Source organism: Leishmania panamensis (assembly GCF_000755165.1).
Source record: "Leishmania panamensis strain MHOM/PA/94/PSC-1 chromosome 27 sequence".
In the NCBI taxonomy this organism is placed as follows: domain Eukaryota; phylum Euglenozoa; class Kinetoplastea; order Trypanosomatida; family Trypanosomatidae; genus Leishmania; species Leishmania panamensis.
In genome coordinates this window covers 1-17,871 of record NC_025873.1, presented here as the reverse complement: position 1 = coordinate 17,871, position 17,871 = coordinate 1, and the positions used below count along the sequence as shown (strand labels likewise).

Genomic DNA, 17,871 nt, shown 5'->3' with positions numbered 1-17,871 from the left:
TCTCTCTTGCACCACATGCGTCTTTTTCTTGCTTGATCATTCGCGATGTCCTCGTCTCGCAGAAGCGACCCACGACGTGTAGCTGCGTGTGCCCGCGAAGATGCTCGAGTCACCTGCCATCGCCGAGAACGTAGTCTCACTTCTCCTGTCGATGCTGCTTCGGAAAAAGCAAGTACCAATGCCACTGAAAGAGGTTCTTCTCAGCACTTCGCAGCCCGTGCTTGCCATGCGCGCCTTTGAGCACGCCAATCGCGGAGTTTCACCGGCGGCGCAGGCTACTATACACCATTCCCGAAAGCAAAAGGTATCTCAGCCGGACTCACCCCGCGCTGTTGATCTCCTCGCGGATGTTCCGGGATTCAACCGCCCATTCGAGGTTGCTCCTGCTGGCACTCAGTTTGTGATCCTGACAGCAGGGCGTTCGCCGACGCCTCCAGTCAGCGAGAATACAGTGTGCTTACCTTTCTCGCTGCTCGACATTGCGCAATTTCATCGAGCAAGGCACCGCGAGCGACTGCCTTCCCTGGCCGTGTCGAGCAGCAGAGTGACCCCCATAGCATTGTTGGAAGGGGCACAGCGCGAGTCAACAATGAGGAGCAGTTTTGAGCTCTACTGTCGTCCCGCAAGCAAGGATTTGATGGTTGTAGACATTCCCGCCGATGTGACTGTCGACGCTTACCTTTGGGAAGCCCTACTTGCCGCCGAGACGATGTTGGAGGCCGACGGCGTACTCCTTGTCATGTCGCCGCACACATTTTCAACACGTGTGCGGAATTTTTTGCAGTGGCGCTTCTGCCGCACACAGTACGGTGTCAGTGAGGTGTGTGCCGCGCATTACGCTGTGTGTTCTGCTGTGGCAACCGACTTCGGAGACGCTGCCGTGCGGCGTGACGACTTCCCAAGAAGGCTTGCTGTCGGAAAGCGACGGCCTCGCAAGTGGAATCCCTATCGGCGATCGGAAGAGCGGAAATTCGTGATGTCGCTCCAGCCAGGGTTTACAAATGCCCCACTCACCCAAAGCGCCTTGCGGTGCAATGTCGAGCGCGAGCGGGATGCTCAGGAGAGACTTCGCGACGCCGATGAGGCCTTCTTTGCCGTAGCGCATGAAATGGTGGAAAAGAGTGCACACTACTCGTACCCCAATGACTAACGGATTGCCTCAGCATCAAGTGAGCGAAGCGAAGAGACGAAAAACAAAGAATGTGGAAAGACTAGAGACTGGGCTCGAATTAAGGTTCCGCCCACAGCACACTGCCCTTGGCCTTTTTCCTTTGTCCTGCTCATCTCTTTTCAACGATGTGCGCTGGATGTCCACGTGCGAGTGTGTCCCAGTGCACGCGTGTTGAGGATGACTTGTCTACAGGCTGCCATGCTTGCATGTGCGGACCTCCGCTCTTGCTGCGCGCCAACTCCAGCAGATACGCACAGCACCACCTCTCCTCTCTCCTCATTTCTTATGCGGCGGTGCCTCTCCTCTCTCGCTCCACATTTGGGCCTTTTGTCTCTACTGCGTTTTGCTCCTTCCTTACATGCACTCCTGTAGGTGTTCTCTTTTTCCATTTCTGCACCTCCACGCGTACTCTTGCCCGAGGAACTGCACCTCCGTGTTGAAGGATGGCACGGTCATTCGTATTCCTGATGAGCATTTTGGTGCTTGCTACAGCAGCCACCGCACGCGAGCTTCACCTACCGGCCGACATCTACGACAACGCCGCCGGAGAGTGGAGTGTGGAAGTGGTGTCGTTGTGCCGGTTACCGCTACTAGGGACTGTGACGTTTAAGAACACCACTGCCGTCGTCGCGTGGCAAGAGGAAGGGGCGCCTGAAATGAGAATCAGCAGGCAGTCGACCAAGTCGTCGATGAGCGTTTCAGCGCTCGCTGAGTTTTTGACGAAGGACAACCAGAAGCTCTTTTACGCTGTGTGCGAGTCCCAGGAAAACTACCTTGCTACCTCACGGCGACCGGTCCAGGTGGCTGGTATGACCACAACCTACATGAAGACTTACTCTGGCGTGCTGGGTCGCTCTTCGGATGAGAGCACCTGTGACAGTGTCAGCGAGCACACTATTGCCATTCAGGCTTTGGGGGCCCCCTTCAAGCGGAGCAAAGGCAAGGAATGGCGCATGCAGGAGTCCCTGTATGTAATTGAGATAATTATCGATACGAGGAACATAAAGGGAGGGTGCGCGGGCACTGGGGTGTCGGACACCGCGCTGGCGAACAAGAAGCGATCCTGGAAGCGCCGTGCGCACCGAACACTGAGCTCCAGCGCTGTTGTCTCTAAGGCGGACGAAATTACGGCTGAAAACGGCATTGTGACGCTGCGCTTTATTCGCCGCTCGGAAGCACATCAGCCGTGGTTCTTACGCTACTACACCTCCATCTTATTTGCGACCATCTTCATCACGTATCGCGTTGTGCATTCTTTTTTTTCCGCTCGAGCAGCAAAGTCCTGACCACGTGCAGAGGCCGTGGGCTCTGGGCGCATTGCCCCGAGCGCCTGTAACTCTCTATGCGCTGCTGACATGCAAAAGCAGGCAAAAAGAGGAAAACAAAAACCAATGATGTGCCGTCCGGGGCACGAGTAAGTGAAAGAGAAAAGAACGCCGAACCTCGTGCTGAAGCCTCTCAACCTGAGGCATGCACACACACCCACCCACCCACACCCACACACACACTCGCACACAGACGCACGGAGAGAGGAGATTTCTACACTGCGACAGGTGCTTGGATGGAACCCCTGGTCTTCCCACGGTAGAGCTGGTGTTGACATTATTCTGTCATGTGTCCTTCTCCACTCTTCTTGGTAGAAAGCGTCGTTGTTGCTACGTGGTGTTATTTCTCCTTGCCCCCTTTGCTCTCTCCCGTATCTCTCTCAGTTCCTCTCGGTCTTATTCTAGAGAACCATCTCTTTCAAACTTCCGTTGAGCACCTCCTCACAGATACGCTCCATTATCATACGACAACCCATCCACTTCACCATCACAAGTATGCCGCGTGTTTACCAGAAGTCCGAGATCGATAGCTCGATTTTCTCTCGCATCGTGGAGCAAGGCTGGGTTGCCTTCTTTATTCTTGGCATCTTGATGATTGGACTTCGAGTGTATAATGTGAAACAGCGTCGTGACCAACGAAAGCTGCTCCGGGAGGAGCTTATGGCGGAGATGAGGTATCGTAGTATGGCGAGTCGCAAGAGGGATTAATATTTCCGCTCTGTTTTGTGCGTGCTGCCTCGTCCCTTACCCTCCCAGGGCCTCGGCTGCACTCTTCCGATATCAGTGCTGAACAGATGGGCATGCTTACCGCCTCTCTCAAATTCCTGCATCTTTCCCAACGCGTCCACATTCAGCCCTGCAACGGGAGCGAGACCCCACGCAGCCCCCGGCCTGCCACGGGCCCGTCGCGTGGTGCGCGGCAGCCCCTAGGCACGCAGCGCAGCAGTGCGCCGGCGCAGCCATCGGAGCACGGCCTCTCCCTCGAGCGCGGCCCGGCACCCGCGCGTCGCAGGTCGCCCCACAGCCGCCTCCATGATGCAGGTCGGCATGCCGTGCATGTCCCTCGCGGGGCCGCAGGCTCCCCACACCAGTTGGCAGCGGGGGCCGGGTGCGACACATTCCAGCCACGCTGCAGCTCGCCCACACCCAGCGCCACGCACGACCCGGCCGCAGACGCCAGAGTGGCGATGCATCGCTCTGCCTTCCCCACGCCGTAGGCGCTTGACCCTGTCACCGCCAGAAGTGGCGCGGCGCTGGCAGGGATAGGGAGGGGCTGCCCGGCATTCCCACACGGAGGGGGTACTGGACCCTGATACCACGCATTGCGGTGTCCCCTCCCCGTCGTTGGGGTACTGCAACCTTGCAGGATTTAATCACTCTTTATTTACCGAAGAAGTGTGGGCTTCAGCTCAAACTGCTAAGAACGAAACTCCTTTAATACCTCACGAGCAACAGGAAATGGACTTACATGCTCTTTCCCCTTTTCAGTGGTTCCTCCCTGGTAAGACTTTCTTTGTCTCTAGGTGACGTGTAGGAAATATCCAACATATGGGCCACATCTACTTGCACTGGAGTATGCTCAGTGAGCATAGTGTCGTAACGTGTGCATCATCTGCTCCCCCTCTCTGGTTCTGCGCGTGCACTTTTGGAGGTTCTCGCGTTACTTTCCCTCCCCCTCCTCTTTCCGCTTTGTCGGTGCACTTTTCCTTTCTCTTTTTCCTGGGTGGGAAAGAAATGGTTCAGTGAGGGAGGCAAACTGGCACGTGAAGAATACTCCAACGCACTTCAAACTTTGCCTATATTCCTTCATGTTATCCCACGTTAGCGTTTCAGGCTTATCAGCAGTTGGCGAAGATGACGCCATTCAGCGCCTGCTGTCGTCCAGTGGGAGCTCTGGAAGTAGGTCAAACGCCCTCTTAGATGCAATGCGAAAGATTCAAGCGGAGAATGTCTTTGATCCGCCGGAGACCACTCGCCCCCCTGCAGCACAGTCAGCCCCATCTATGAGAGCACCGAGTAACAAGGAAAGTACCGCGTACTACGCGCCCGTCGAGTCGTCGAAAGCCAACGCTGTCTCTTTGCGAGAGCCGAAGAGGGTTATGTCAGGCACGGGTTCCTCGCTGTCTGTGCAGCTAACCGCCTCGTCTACGCAGACCTCGAGCTTTCGCGCCAGCAATCCAACAGACGTCGATTCTCTCCCCCCACTCGTGGAGCTGGTGCATCCAAAGCTGCGCCGCCCTTTGACGGACTCGATGAAGATCAAGAGCCTCACCCTTATCCAAAAGCTGTGCTGGGCGGCAGTCCTGGACAGTGACAGCGACGTTCTTGTGCGCAGCGAGACTGGCAGCGGCAAGACGCTCGCCTACGCCCTCCCCACACTTCACCGTCTTCTCATGGAGTGTGATCAGACGCCCATCTCGCGTGAGGTGGGCACACTCATCATTATCATGTGCCCGACTCGCGAGCTTGTGCTGCAGGTGACAGAGACGGTGTGCACTCTGGTGCGCTGCGCGCAGTTCATCACCGTTGGCGGCATCCATGGCGGCGAGAACCGGCACAAGGAGAAGGCTCGGTTGCGCAAAGGTCTCCCGATTCTGGTCACGACGCCTGGTCGGCTGCTCGATCACCTCAAGACTACCGCTTCTTTCAACGTTGCCAACGCGCAAACGGTGATCATGGACGAGGCGGATCGGCTGCTCGATATGGGATTCGAAAAGGCTCTACGTGAGATTATGGAACTGTTGGAGAAGAAGTGCCGCCATGCGTCCAGTCTGAAGCGTATTCTTGTTTCCGCCACCATCACCGATGGTGTTGAGCGACTGTCGCACTTTGCCCTGCGCAAGAACATCGCCCGCATCGGCGAGACGCAAGACACCTTCTCCGTCCCGACGACGTTGAAGCAGCACTACGTGGTGGTGCCAGTGAAACACCGTCTCTCGGTTCTTCTCACCTTTCTTCGTTCCCAGCTAGACGCTGGTGCTCACAAAATCATCGTATTTGTCTTGACGGCGGACAGCGCGGAGTTTCTGTATCTCCTCGCCTCTCGTCTGCAGTCCCCATTTCACAGCAAGTCGTATGAGGGCAAGGTCGTCACGCGCTCGCGCCGTGCACCCATGAGCACGAAGAAAATGATCGAAACCGCCAACGGCCACCTCAACAACGACGCTGCCACGGACAAGGTGATCACATTTGAGGAGGTAAGTGACAACGAGACGGAAGGTGACGTGAGTCTCGACAGTACCGCAGCGTCGCGTCGCGCTTTCCTGGATGCCAATATCTTCACGCTGCACGGCAACATGTCACAGGTCGACCGAGCCGCCGTCTTTCACGCCTTCAAGTATGACACTGGGAAGTCCCGCAGCGGCAAGAGCGTGCTGTTCTGCACGGACGTGGCTGCTCGCGGTCTTGATATGCCGAAGATCGACTGGATTGTGCACTATGACCCTCCAACAGATCCGAAAATCTATGTACACCGGATCGGGCGCACAGCGCGTATTGGCAACAGCGGCGACTCGATTCTGTTTCTTGCACCAGACGAGCTTGGCTATGCAGCATACCTGACGCACTTCATCCACTCGCAGATGCAGCAGGGCGACAACAAAGAGGCGATGGCAATGTCGGAGCGCAAGTACGAGATATTTCTCTTCTATTTGACCAAGCTGGATCCCAAGTCGAACCACATGTGGATGCAGAGCACGGCCGCGCTGGGGCGTGCCATCTCACGCCTTGTGATGCAGCGGGAGGTCGATCGCGGGGGAGACGCCAAGGACAGTCTATACCGCGTCGCGCTGTTTGCGTATCAGTCGTACTTGCGCGCCTACGCGGGCCTGCCAAGAGAAATTAAGTCGCTCTTCTTCTTCGTCTCGCTGCACCTCGGCCACGTCGCACAGAGTTTCGGCATCGACAAGAGTCCATCGGAGATGCAGCGGGAGCTAAAGGTCTACATCCGCGAAGACCGCGTACTCGCCCGCGACAACCGCAAAGGCACCGTCACTAACTCACATGACGGGGAGGGACACAAAAAAAAACGTCAGCGTGTGGAGCTGGACCATGAGGACCAATACCACAGCATGCTCACTCAGAAGCAGCGCAAGCTGACGCGTGATTGGGCTGAGAAGAGGCGCAAGGAGAGCACCAAAATTCGGCCGCTACAGTTCTCCGAATTCGACGCGTGAAGGGGGGGGGGGAGGTGGGCAGTGTGTTGTCTGCAACACGGAGCGTGAAGGGCAGGCAATGCGGACGTCTGCCGTTTTTGTGCCTACACCGCCGACTTTGTAACTTCGAATAACCGTCCGTTTGCTAAAAGCTTATCCACTCCACCAGCCAATGGCGCAAGTGTCAATCCTCTCGGCAGCGCACCGTGGTGGTGCGGCCTGTGTGCTGTCGTACTACTTTTCTTTCTTTCGACCCACTATTGGGGATGCTCGAAGAGGAAATGGGGAACAGAGAGAAAGGAGGCGTTCTCGTGTAATCGTGGCTATCGCACAAGAACTTAACTGTATGCTGGCATGGATGTACGCTGTTTTCCCTGTGCGCTCCATGATTCCATACGTGAACAGACGAGCCAGTATTTTATGTTCAACTCATGCCGCTCCCTTTTCGTCATCCTTCGCCCTTCATTCGCTTTTCAATATCCTGCGGAGTCGCGTGCAGACCTCTAGTTGTTCTCTGGGGTTACCGTCCCCCTCTCGTTTTTTTCTCTTCTTTCCCACGTGCCGTGTTGTTGCCGTAGCACTTCTGTGGCACAAGCTCACCTCACGCGACAAGAGCACTTTTCGCCCAGTACAACTTCCTTTCTCGTGTTCACACCTCTTTGGCGTGGTGGTCACATCATGTTATTCTCAACCAATCTCTTTCTGGGAACGACCCTCATATCGCTCAATGCCATTAGCGTGTGGGACGCATACCTGGTGCTGCGCCAGCGCCGCGCCAATGAAGCCAAAGGCATGCCATTGTATTTTAAGGAGTACATCACTGACGAGGAGTTTGCGAAGTCAAAGGCGTACGCGAGTGAAAGGAGCACATTCAGCTTCATTCAGCATGTAAAGGGGCTGGTGATGAGAAACGTTAGCATTTTGCTACGGCTTCCCGCGCGTCTGTACTACCTTGCTATGCAGCCCACTGGCTTCTCTGCCGGCTCCTTTTCTCACAACTACGCCGCCGCTGTAGTTGAGGATTTGATCTTCACCGTACTCGACATTCCCTTCTCTTACTACGAGAACTTCTACATCGAGAAGCGGCACGGATTTAATAAGATGACCAAAACCGAATTTGTGAAGGACATTCTGAAATCTCTGTTTCTCCGTGTCACGCTGCTCTACCCTATGCAGATCGCGCTCATCCAGTTTGTGGTGCGACGCTTCGGTGAGCGCTTTCCATTGTACCTCTTCTCCGGAATGTCGGTGATTCTCGTCATTTTTCTCTTGGCAATGCCAACACTCATCCAGCCGCTGTTCAACAAGTTCACCCCGCTTGACACAGAGATGCTCCTGTACAAGAAGATTGCGCAGCTCAGCACAGAGCTGGGCTTCCCGCTGAAGAAGGTGTTCGTCGTCGATGGGAGCCGCCGCTCGCACCACAGCAATGCCTACTTCTACGGCTTCGGCAACAACAAGCGCATTGTCCTCTATGACACTATTCTGGAGCAACTGAAAGATGATGACGAGTCCATCATTGGAGTGCTTTGTCACGAGCTCGGCCATTGGAAGCACAGCCACATGTACATGAACATTGCTTTGATTCTTGGTCAGCTCATGCTGGTTTCCTACGGTGCACGCCTAGTCCTCTTCGACAAGAGGGTGTATGAGGCGTTTGGTTTCGGCGAGATCGATCCGGTAATTGGACTCAACATCTTCCTTGAGCCGTTCTACAGCACACTGAGTACACTATTTGGATACGGATTCTGCTCTATTTCACGGCGCAACGAGTTCCAAGCGGATCGCTTTGCTGTGAAGCACAATCACGGTGAGAGCCTAAAGAGGGCCTTGTTAGTAATGGCTAAGGAAAACCGGACTGGCCTCACCTCGGATCCGCTGTACTCGGCGCTTCACTACACGCACCCGCCCCTGCTGGAGCGCTTGCAGGCGGTTGATGCGGAGCTCAAGAAGCAAGAATAGTGTCGAACGCTACCCGTGTTGGTACGCCTGAGCGCACTGCATTGTTCATTGTTAGGCATTTCCGCTCATTTGCCCCTTTCTCTTTTTTTAGTTGCTAGTGCGTGGCCATTTTGTGCTCAGCTGCCTCCTCGCGCTACTGTGACTCCGATCTTTCTTTTCTCCCCCTCTCCCCTTCTCTATTTTGTTCTTCACCTGTACTACGCCGCGCAAATGATCGGTGAGAGGCAAAAAAAAAGACGTTTCTTCAGCCCTTTCGGATGGACATTGCCGCTGTCGGTGAGAGCTTCGATACAGATGCGTTACCTCCTGTCTGTTCGCATACACTATTGGATGCTCGTACGGCCGTACTGCCAACTGCCGCGCGACTGCTTTAGCGGAAGGAGTTATGCGCATCACGCGATGCAAGTGTGACTGCACAAGGTAAAGTGCAACATGCTGTCTGCCGTCGTACTTGTGCGTGGTATGACGAAGCATTGCGAGCACGTGCCTTTCGTGCTTCGTTGCGTTACTTCCTGCACCATGCCCACCCCAGCCTCTTGCGTATTTCTCCCCTCCCATGTTCATTTTCTTCGATTTGACCGAGCACACGCGCGGTGACTTTTTTCAGCACCTCACACGTAGTTTTCATCTTCACTGCATCCGCTACACTTTCGATGATACCGTTGCACCGTTTATTTCTCCTCTGACGCCTCGCACTCATGGACGCTCAAGCCCCGTTTTTAGTGATTCCGACGAAGCGGGGCGCAGTTCCTACGTTGACACCTGCGCAGGTGAACGCCATTCTGGATCCATCGGAGCGAATCCTCTCCACTAGCGTATTCGAGGCGATAGACTTCGTGAAGCCGTGCCTAGAGGCAGGGCTGCCAATGAGCGCGTACTGCGGTATGAGTGGGTACAGGACTGTGCTCACACTGCGCTCGTCTTTCCACGGCCCGCACGCAAGTGCATCCTCCACAGACTCCACGGTTGCCGGCGATAGTGAGAAAGGCCGCGCGGTGGTTTCCTTTGAGAAATGGCGCGAAGTGGTGAAGGCAACGCAGCCCACCTTGGTGGTGGTTGTACACGAATCTGTTCCTCTTTGCGAGCCACTGAGCAAGCGGCGACGTGTTGCCACAACTCGCTCGGAGAGGTGGCTGGCTAAAACCGAAGAGACGTCAGACCTGGGGTACACGATTCTGCCGTCCATCTCGGTTGCTGGTACCCACGATAGTGGGTACATTGACGCCGTGCCCCGCGGGGAGAACAGCTACGAGTTTTTCCAAACGCTCCAGGCACTTCACCTATCACCGAAAAAGTGTACAATGTGCGTTGCACCCCACATTCCTGCACTGCTTGCCGCGATGGTGAGCAATGTGTCGCTGATAGAGTGCCCAGTTCCGTGGGCACTCGCCGAAAAAGGTGTAGCGCTGCTTCTTCCTGTGAAGGAGGCGACAGGGACGACCCCACAACCCGTTGTACCCCTTCTGGACTTAAATGACAACGTGTTCGCCCTTGATATCAACCCTATCGATGAAGGGTGCGGCTGCTTCACCTGCAAGCGACACTGTCGTGCCTACCTGCACCATCTTCTGACTGTGCAAGAAATGAACAGCGACATTCTCTTGGTCATGCATAATCTTACGCAGGTAGTCCGCCTCGTGCGAACCTACAGGTGTGCCGACGCGCCTGCGCGTGAGGCTCTTGTGAGTCGCGTTGCTTCCGCCCTTTGACAGGATGACGCTGGCGTGCGTGATGATGGGAAGAAACACTCTTGTGAGATCCCTTGTGCGGTGTGTGCCTGCGTGTGTGTATGTGTGTCGCTGTTCTCACCATCCGCAGCTACAGAGGAGCAGCCAAAGCGGAACAGGAGGAAACAAAAAGACTGATGCTTTCCAGCTGAATCCCAGAGAATAAGTGAGAGCTTCGGCGACGTCTCTATCTCTTCTTACCACCACTATCATTGATGTGCACAGGAGTCTGCTGATAGTGAGGGAACGGAAACGTGAGCGACGTTTCATGTTTCAGCGTTATTGCTTGCAGGCTCAGGTGAATGTGAAGACGCCGGAGGAAAGAGACGAGTACGCTGATCGTCTTTTCGTCTGTCCTCAGCACTGACTCACTCCCTCGATTTCAATGGGTATTCTGCCTGTCACTTCCCCCGCGTGCTTTACCACCTTGACCTTCATTTTTGTTGTCCTTGCCGGTTCCGCCCACCCACAAAGCCCCAGAAGCGAATGACAAACAGTACAACCGCACAACGCCAACAAAAAAGGGAGAAACGGCAGCAGAGGAGGAGGTGAATGCTCGGTACACCCTCTCTCTCTCCCCCACCCCAGGCACAGAGTCTCAGTTGTGCGCACGTAGAAAGATGTAGCATCCATAGAGACGCAGGCCACCCATACATATCCGCAAAGACACACCCACACCCACGTACGCATAGAGGCACGTCACTGTTCCATCCACCATTTCTCCTATTTGAACTGACGTCTTTGTCCTTTTCTGTTGTGAACCATTGCGGTTCATCTCGCGCGCCCCCATCGCAAAGAGAGAGAGACCGAATCCGCTCTTGTCGCAGTGTCGTGCCAGAGGCTCGACTATTGGCACCTTGCTGGTGATGATTGTTTGTGCTGTTGGTGTGGCAAACCGGTTTAACACGGACTGTGACGCTCTTGGCTTTGTACTAGGTGTCGTAGGCCGCTGCTGTCAGGTGTGCCCGGCACACGCTCGCTGAGTGTGGAGGAACGTGCGTGTGCGATGTAGGGTACGCGTTGCATGTGGATGGCAGCACTCGTGCGTGGACTGCGCTGGCCAGAAAAGGATGCTGAGTGACGCGGGCGCTGTCAACACATCCGCGTACTGTCTCCCTTGAGGAGGAGACCGCCAGCTGGCTTTCTTGGTCGGTGCCACGTACGACAAAGACGCGCAAACATGTGTGTGCGCTCCAGGGAGCGTCTTGGCGCAGCTCGTTGGTACACTTGTGCTGAAGGCAACCATGTGTGGCCCATGCGCATCCCCAGCATGCGTGACCTTCTCCTTTCCGTACGCACTCGACGCGTGCAGTGGCGAGTGCCGTTGTACCAGCGGCTTCACGATGCTCTACGATGGCTCCTGTGTGCCCGCTATGGCGTACCAATCGATGGTCGCGGCTGCCGCGGGTACGTAGGCAGATCCTATCTCCGCCGAACATCGTCAAGAGCGGCACAACTGGGTCTCAGACTACGACTTTTCCTGTGCAGGCGTACTCGATCGGCGCCACCGTGCTGTGCGGCCGCGGCAACAGCACTGTGTGCAATCTGCTGGCAAACCTATGTGTCACGCTGAATTACGAAGTCACCGCCATGCCCTATGCACTGTACCAGCGCATCAAGCAGAGCACGTCGTGCGATGCGTCGCGGTGCGAGGCAGTGGACGGATTTCCATGGTTGTCTTACACCCGCCGTAACGCGGAAGTCTTGAGCAGCGCGGCGACACAGATTCGCACCTCGGCTAGCCAAGAGCTGCAATTTGTCGTGTCGGCGTTTGACCTGTACGGCAACTGGCTCAGGTATCAGTCCTTGGCGAGCCAACTCAACCCGTGCTTTCTTGTGAACACAGAGCTGCAGTCGTTTTTCGCTACTGGTGACAAACGTGCCACATCGTGCCATGTCATCCGGCATTGGTTCCTTCGCGCACACAGCACCCTCTTCTGTGAGGTTTACCTGCGACACCCTTCGAACACGTCACGGCTGCTGCCTGTGCCCCTGCTTGCCGACTACTCCAACTACAGCTTCGGACAGGCGACGTTCCACAACTCGTGGCTGTACCGCAGCAGTGCCGCTGCCTTCAACGGCGTCCTGGCCGAAGGTGGTTTCTGAAGGCGGGTCAACGCCTACGACAATGTGGGCGGCAGCGGCAACTCACGGCCTCGCTCGCTACCCATCTATGTCACAGCGCTACGCAGCGTCCATCTTGTGCTCGGGACCGACCACCACGATGATCGCTACGTTAGAATCCCGCTTGTCGTCCACCAATACGCGTCAAAAATGGTGCCCACAATGGCTGCTGCGGGAGCCGCCGACGACCTCGAAACAGTGCGGCAAGCGCCGCTCAACGCCAGTGGTCAGGCCGACTACGCACTCCGCTGCGAGATGCATTCCTGCTACTCGGCCAGCACCGATTCTGTAAGTGACGAACTGGAGACTACGCTTACCATTCCGTGCGTTTTGTGCTTTATCTCGGCGGGGGTAGGCCCGTAGGACTGGATGCGATGACGACAGTATCTCGTTTTTAACTAGCTCCCGGCTCTGCTATTCTTTGTCCACTTGCGCGGCCACCTCAACAACGTGCTCTTCATCGTTGTCACCGTTGTATCGTGGTATATCTTTATCGCGTATAAGAGCCAGTCAACTTTGTCGCGTACCATGCGACTAAGTGACGTGTACGTGAACGCGATGCTGTACGCAGCTGTCACAGCAAATCGGTTTGCAGTGCTGTACCGGCTGGACGAGCATTGTAACGCGGACTACTTTGCCATCGACTGGCAGCGATCCAAAGGGCAGCTGCTCGGCGAAAACAAGATTGTGCCGGTGGGCATGTGGCGCTCCACATTCGTGGCGAACAGGCTACACGAGATGCAGACACCGCGTTACTGGCGGCCACTGTTCACCATTGGCGGTCATTCTCCTCTTTCTGGTTGTTCTAGATTACCAGAACATGTCAGCCGGCGTCCCGCGCGGGAAGCGGCAGGTGGGCGGCATGACCACCTCGTTCGACACCCTCCGCGTTGCGATCGATACATTCTTCTGGGTGGCTGTGGCGCTGGTCATGTACTTGTTGGAGTACCAGCTCTACTATCGCTTTGTTGTTGTGCACCTTCTGCAGGTGTTCGTCGACCTGTGCTCCGTGTCGAACATCTCCATCATGATCCTCATAGAACAGTAGTGGGCCTTCTACATACATGGCGAGTCCATTCACGCTCACGCCGAGGTGAGTATGGAGGAGTTTCAGAACCATCTCTTTCTGGAGGCGCAGGAAAACCTGCCGGCATGTGGCTTGGGGGGCCAGAGCAAATGCAAGTCCTTTGAGGTATACTTCGGGCCGTACACCCGCCAGTATCTTTACCTGTGGTATATGGAGATGCATCTCGAACACCAGCGTTCACTTGGGAAGCACAAGGGGGTCATCAACCCAGTCAAGTGGCATTTCCTCCGTTTTCTCCTTGGCTTTTTTCGAAAACAACGCGTCTACCCACAGACCGCCTTGGCCATTCGCGACCGCATTAACAACGCCTTCTAGCAAAGTGTGCGACTCACGAAGAGCAAGCTTCTGGTGAAGTTTGTACTGCGAAATTTGCTTTTTTTTTCGCCAAGCGTGATGTACATGAACGGGCCCCAGCGCGGCGATCCTGGCAGCAAGGACCTCTGCTTCATTGGCGGCGCTCACTCCTACGACCGCGCGCTTCTATGCAGACTTGACTTTGATCTTTTTGTGCACTGCGCAGCCCTGTTTGCTCCGATCGATGCGTCGCTGCACAACTTCTACGCCACCATGGTGCTCGCTTTCGGGGTGGAGATTCTCGTTCATTTTTATCGCACCCGTGAGGGGTTCGTCAACTTGAGTTAGAAGACGAGGACTGATGAGCAATTTTTTATTTAGACGCCCACTCACACCCGCACTGTCTTGCCTTTTCTTTCGAATTGGAGTCCCTTTTCTTGATTCTCGTGCTGCTCCATGCTTGGTTTCCTTCCTTCTGGTGTGCTCTTCTGAATGACAGGTGCGCCCACCTGTCGAGGTTCTGATGACCCTTTGGGTGTCTCTTCGCATGCGCATGACGTCCCTATGCTCTTCAAGCAGCTTTTGATGGCGTCTCTGCGCCTTCTGCGCGTTATGGTGTGCTGCCGACCTTAGCAAAGCCTCCACTACCCAGCTCAACTTCTATTCTCTCCTTTGTTCATCTACACGTACTTCTCTTGCCCTCACCCTTAAGAATTGCGGCGAGTCGTGAAGGGCCCAGAAGCAGCGAGAGAAGCCCAAGCTGTACGATCGCTTCACACGCACCTGTGTACAGACACGCGCACTCAGGTGCACAGATAACGGAGGGGCACAGGAAAGACGGGTAAAACAAACAAAGAAAATCGTCACCCTCACTCTGTTTGCCAACCTATTGGTAATGCCAGCCAAGAAAGTGCAAGCAGGCATCTACCCGTCCCCCCTTTCACTACTACCCAGCATTCTCTCTTCGCCACGACTCCTTCACCGATGGCAAGCTCTTCCTTGCGCAAGACTTACGCTCCTCGCCACTGTCTTCTCGCCGCCTTCCGCCCTTCCTTCCCTTCTAATCTGTTCGCTTCGATAGTGTCCGGGGAGACAGCGTCAGCCGCCCACCCGCTCGGCCCCTTCCTTGCCGACTTTCCCCACGTTCTTTGCCTTTGGCGAATGAGGCGACTCTCACGTACCGCCCTGCTCAGCGCCGCTTCGCGCGCGTCCGTGACGCGCAGCGGGAATGGTTCGTGCTGTCGTGCTACCTCGTTCGCTCTTGTTGACTGCGCGGCACCGTTGGGCGTGACGCAGCAACGGTGGGCCTCGACTTTCCACGGAGCTTCAGACGAGGCTGGGAAGCAAACCCACCACTCCTCACCCACCCCCGCTGGTCGACGCGACCCCTTCCTTGGTGTTGTGCAGGTAACCTCCAAGAACATAACAACCGAAATGGAGTCAAAGACGCCTCTGTTTTTGTACTTTATGGTCCCTAACCACCCCGAAGTGAAGCAGTACACGAACCTGCTATGCCACCAGGTGGATCAGGCGAATCGCCGCCTCAAGGGCGACAACTTTGGCGAACTCTATCAGGAATTCGGCAAGGACGCAGGGCTGGCAATCAAACTGGGCATGGTGGACTGCCTACAGGAACCGGGGCTAATGGCCAAGTTTCACATTGATCCACGGATGTTTCCATTCATCTACTTTGTGCGTAACAAGGTGTTCTGCGACAAGTTGGTCGGCATTGTCTCCGAGTCGCATATCAAAGAGGCTGTGGAGGCTTTCATCGACTACGCAAAGCAGGAGTCCAAGAACGAGTCCGAGGGGAGGTCCTTATTTCAGCAGGTGAAGCGGCAGGACAACGACGAGGAGAACGCCATGACTCTCATCGCCGCGGCCCATAGCAAGATGCAGGCCGGCGAGCCCGCCAAAGGCAAACAGCTGTTTGAGAAGGCCCTCCGCATGTCACTCGAGGACATCGAGATCGTGAAGCAGCGCTATGGTGTACCACACAAAAAGATGACGCCCGAACTGTGGGCAAAGCTGAAGCGTGAGCCCTGCTACAACTCGGCGCCAGAGGCTCTGTGCGGGCTTGCGATGTGCGCCATGGCGTCCAAGCAGCGAGACGAGGCGTTCCGCCTCGCTGCACAGGTGCGCGAGGAGTTTCCGTTTGCGCCACAGGACATGCGCAGCGTCGCGGAGGCCGTTGTGCGCATCGAGCTCATTCAACTCGTCGACTACGACCCCGACACGGACAACTACATGCGACTTCTCAAGTTCGACGAGCTGGTAAACGAGCCCGCTCAGTTCTACAGGCATCACCTGAAGCGTGCTGTCGCTTTTTACGTTGAGGGCGTGGCTGGACAGGCAATTGAGGAGTGCCTTCGTCTTATCCGCGCGGAGCCGAAGCTGCTTGCCGCTCTCAAGGAGAACGGGATCGTACCCAAGGACCTCCGGCTAGGACCAGTCGCGGTCACACCTGCGCGGCAGGTTCTTCAAGGCATCTTTGAGGCGCTGGGTCCAACCAACGAGCACGTGCAGAAGGGTCGCAAGCTGCTTCAGTTGTATGTCTAGTTCGTCATGGGGACCGCCTGTGAAGCTCACGATTACAGTACTAGAGAATCATGCGCCAGTAACAACAAACAAACGAGCGGCGCCGTGCAGTGCTGCGTTTCCACACGGAGCACGCGTTACGCAGCAACGGCAAAGCACCACCACGGTGTTTGTTTTTTGATGTGTGGGGGTGCCGCACTTCTTTCGCTTAGTCGGACATGCGTGCGTAGTCACTGTCTGCTCCTATCGCTCATCATCGTCCTCCCTTCTGGCTCTTTGGTGATTCGTCACATCAACAACGCACAGACAGACAATGGTGCCCGCAGCCCCGCACCGCCACAATGACAACTCCAAGAAAGGACTTCCGTGGAGCCTGCTGCTCTTTACCTGAGCTCAACAAGGACGGGGTCGTTCTTGCGAACCGTTGTGGCTGCTAGCGATCGTGATAAGCTTAACGCTTCGCAGAGACACTGGGTTCCTACAGCAGAGCCGCGCGTTTCCCTCTTCATGCTGTGCCCCCTACTCATCCCCCTCTCCCATTGTGCCTGTGGATGTGCAGGCCGCATTGACTCTACTTCTTCTTAGCCAATCATCTGATACAGTGCACTCAGCACAGACATGTGTGCACATTGAACCTCTGCATGGACAATACAACCTTCCTTCACCAGTTGTAAAGGCAGTACTTGGTAGCTAATACACTGCACGCTGCTCCCAGTGATACAACGTCGCTGCACTACGAGCCTTCAGTGTGTCTCGTAGAGCTGTGCTGGAACGGTAAAAGGCGGTGCCAACCCAGTCTGCAACTCCGCGAAGGTGCTGCAGTAAGTGGCCAAAGTAGTACTCGTTTCTTCAGCTCTTGGAGGAGGCTCCTTTCGACGCAAGGCTTTCATCTTTCACGCCGCGTCCTCGCTGAGACTCGCAAAACGCAAGCCCGTGCTTGTGACCCACTGCTCTAACCCCTCCCTCGATCTCCACAACAAGCTGCCCGCGCTCCCGTTTCTCAGCAATACTAGCTACCCGTAAGGAACGTTTCCCATTTCCGATTATGTTTTGATCCGTCATAACTACTCAACAGTAAAGGGCGCGGACCTGAAGAGGGGTCACGATGGTCCCGCCGAGCGCGGCACTGCGACGTACCCCCATGTCTTGCCCCGCTTACGTTTCAGCGCCGACATCACCAAAGGATGCGCCAACGCTCCCAGCAGTCGTCGCGGACACCAGTAGCTTAGGAAACCTTGACGGATAAACGCTGTGAACCATACTGCAGTGCGTACACGTCATCACCTTTGTATTATTCCGTTGGTTAGATGCCCGTTAGGGTTAGGGTGCGGGCATTTTCTACCACTCCTTTTTATCCTTGCGACATCCTCTCCCACTGTACCTGGGAAATCCTCCCGAGGGCGAGTGCCAGGGTACACGGGTTAGGGTTAGGGTTAGGGTTAGGGTTAGGGTTAGGGTTAGGGTTAGGGTTAGGGTTAGGGTTAGGGTT

At 55.6% G+C, this 17,871-nt stretch overlaps 7 protein-coding genes and 1 pseudogene across 7 annotated transcripts, besides 2 other annotated features; all 8 read left to right on the top strand.

The window, feature by feature from the left end:
• Nucleotides 1-100: 100 nt before the first annotated feature.
• On the top strand, nucleotides 101-1,150 carry LPMP_270080 (hypothetical protein; the record flags this gene model as incomplete). Its single annotated transcript, XM_010701793.1, has 1 exon — nucleotides 101-1,150. The coding sequence occupies one exon, from the start codon at nucleotides 101-103 to the stop codon at nucleotides 1,148-1,150; it is 1,050 nt and encodes a 349-aa protein (XP_010700095.1).
• A 464-nt stretch (nucleotides 1,151-1,614) lies between these two features.
• Nucleotides 1,615-2,457, top strand: LPMP_270070 (hypothetical protein; the record flags this gene model as incomplete). The annotated part of the gene is made up of 1 exon (XM_010701792.1): nucleotides 1,615-2,457. The coding sequence occupies one exon, from the start codon at nucleotides 1,615-1,617 to the stop codon at nucleotides 2,455-2,457; it is 843 nt and encodes a 280-aa protein (XP_010700094.1).
• Nucleotides 2,458-2,991: 534 nt separating this feature from the next.
• On the top strand, nucleotides 2,992-3,204 carry LPMP_270060 (hypothetical protein; the record flags this gene model as incomplete). The annotated part of the gene is made up of 1 exon (XM_010701791.1): nucleotides 2,992-3,204. The coding sequence occupies one exon, from the start codon at nucleotides 2,992-2,994 to the stop codon at nucleotides 3,202-3,204; it is 213 nt and encodes a 70-aa protein (XP_010700093.1).
• A 133-nt stretch (nucleotides 3,205-3,337) lies between these two features.
• Nucleotides 3,338-3,846: a repeat region.
• Nucleotides 3,847-4,595: 749 nt separating this feature from the next.
• LPMP_270050 (DEAD-box helicase-like protein) lies at nucleotides 4,596-6,671 on the top strand (the record flags this gene model as incomplete). Its single annotated transcript, XM_010701790.1, has 1 exon — nucleotides 4,596-6,671. The coding sequence occupies one exon, from the start codon at nucleotides 4,596-4,598 to the stop codon at nucleotides 6,669-6,671; it is 2,076 nt and encodes a 691-aa protein (XP_010700092.1).
• A 657-nt stretch (nucleotides 6,672-7,328) lies between these two features.
• Nucleotides 7,329-8,612, top strand: LPMP_270040 (CAAX prenyl protease 1, putative; the record flags this gene model as incomplete). The annotated part of the gene is made up of 1 exon (XM_010701789.1): nucleotides 7,329-8,612. One exon carries the CDS (start codon nucleotides 7,329-7,331, stop codon nucleotides 8,610-8,612), a length of 1,284 nt encoding a protein of 427 aa, XP_010700091.1.
• A 698-nt stretch (nucleotides 8,613-9,310) lies between these two features.
• Nucleotides 9,311-10,321, top strand: LPMP_270030 (hypothetical protein; the record flags this gene model as incomplete). The annotated part of the gene is made up of 1 exon (XM_010701788.1): nucleotides 9,311-10,321. The coding sequence occupies one exon, from the start codon at nucleotides 9,311-9,313 to the stop codon at nucleotides 10,319-10,321; it is 1,011 nt and encodes a 336-aa protein (XP_010700090.1).
• A 1,296-nt stretch (nucleotides 10,322-11,617) lies between these two features.
• On the top strand, nucleotides 11,618-14,044 carry LPMP_270020 (annotated as a pseudogene).
• Nucleotides 14,045-15,278: 1,234 nt separating this feature from the next.
• Nucleotides 15,279-16,403, top strand: LPMP_270010 (hypothetical protein; the record flags this gene model as incomplete). Its single annotated transcript, XM_010701787.1, has 1 exon — nucleotides 15,279-16,403. One exon carries the CDS (start codon nucleotides 15,279-15,281, stop codon nucleotides 16,401-16,403), a length of 1,125 nt encoding a protein of 374 aa, XP_010700089.1.
• Nucleotides 16,404-17,707: 1,304 nt separating this feature from the next.
• Nucleotides 17,708-17,800: a repeat region.
• Between the last annotated feature and the right edge of the window lie 71 nt (nucleotides 17,801-17,871).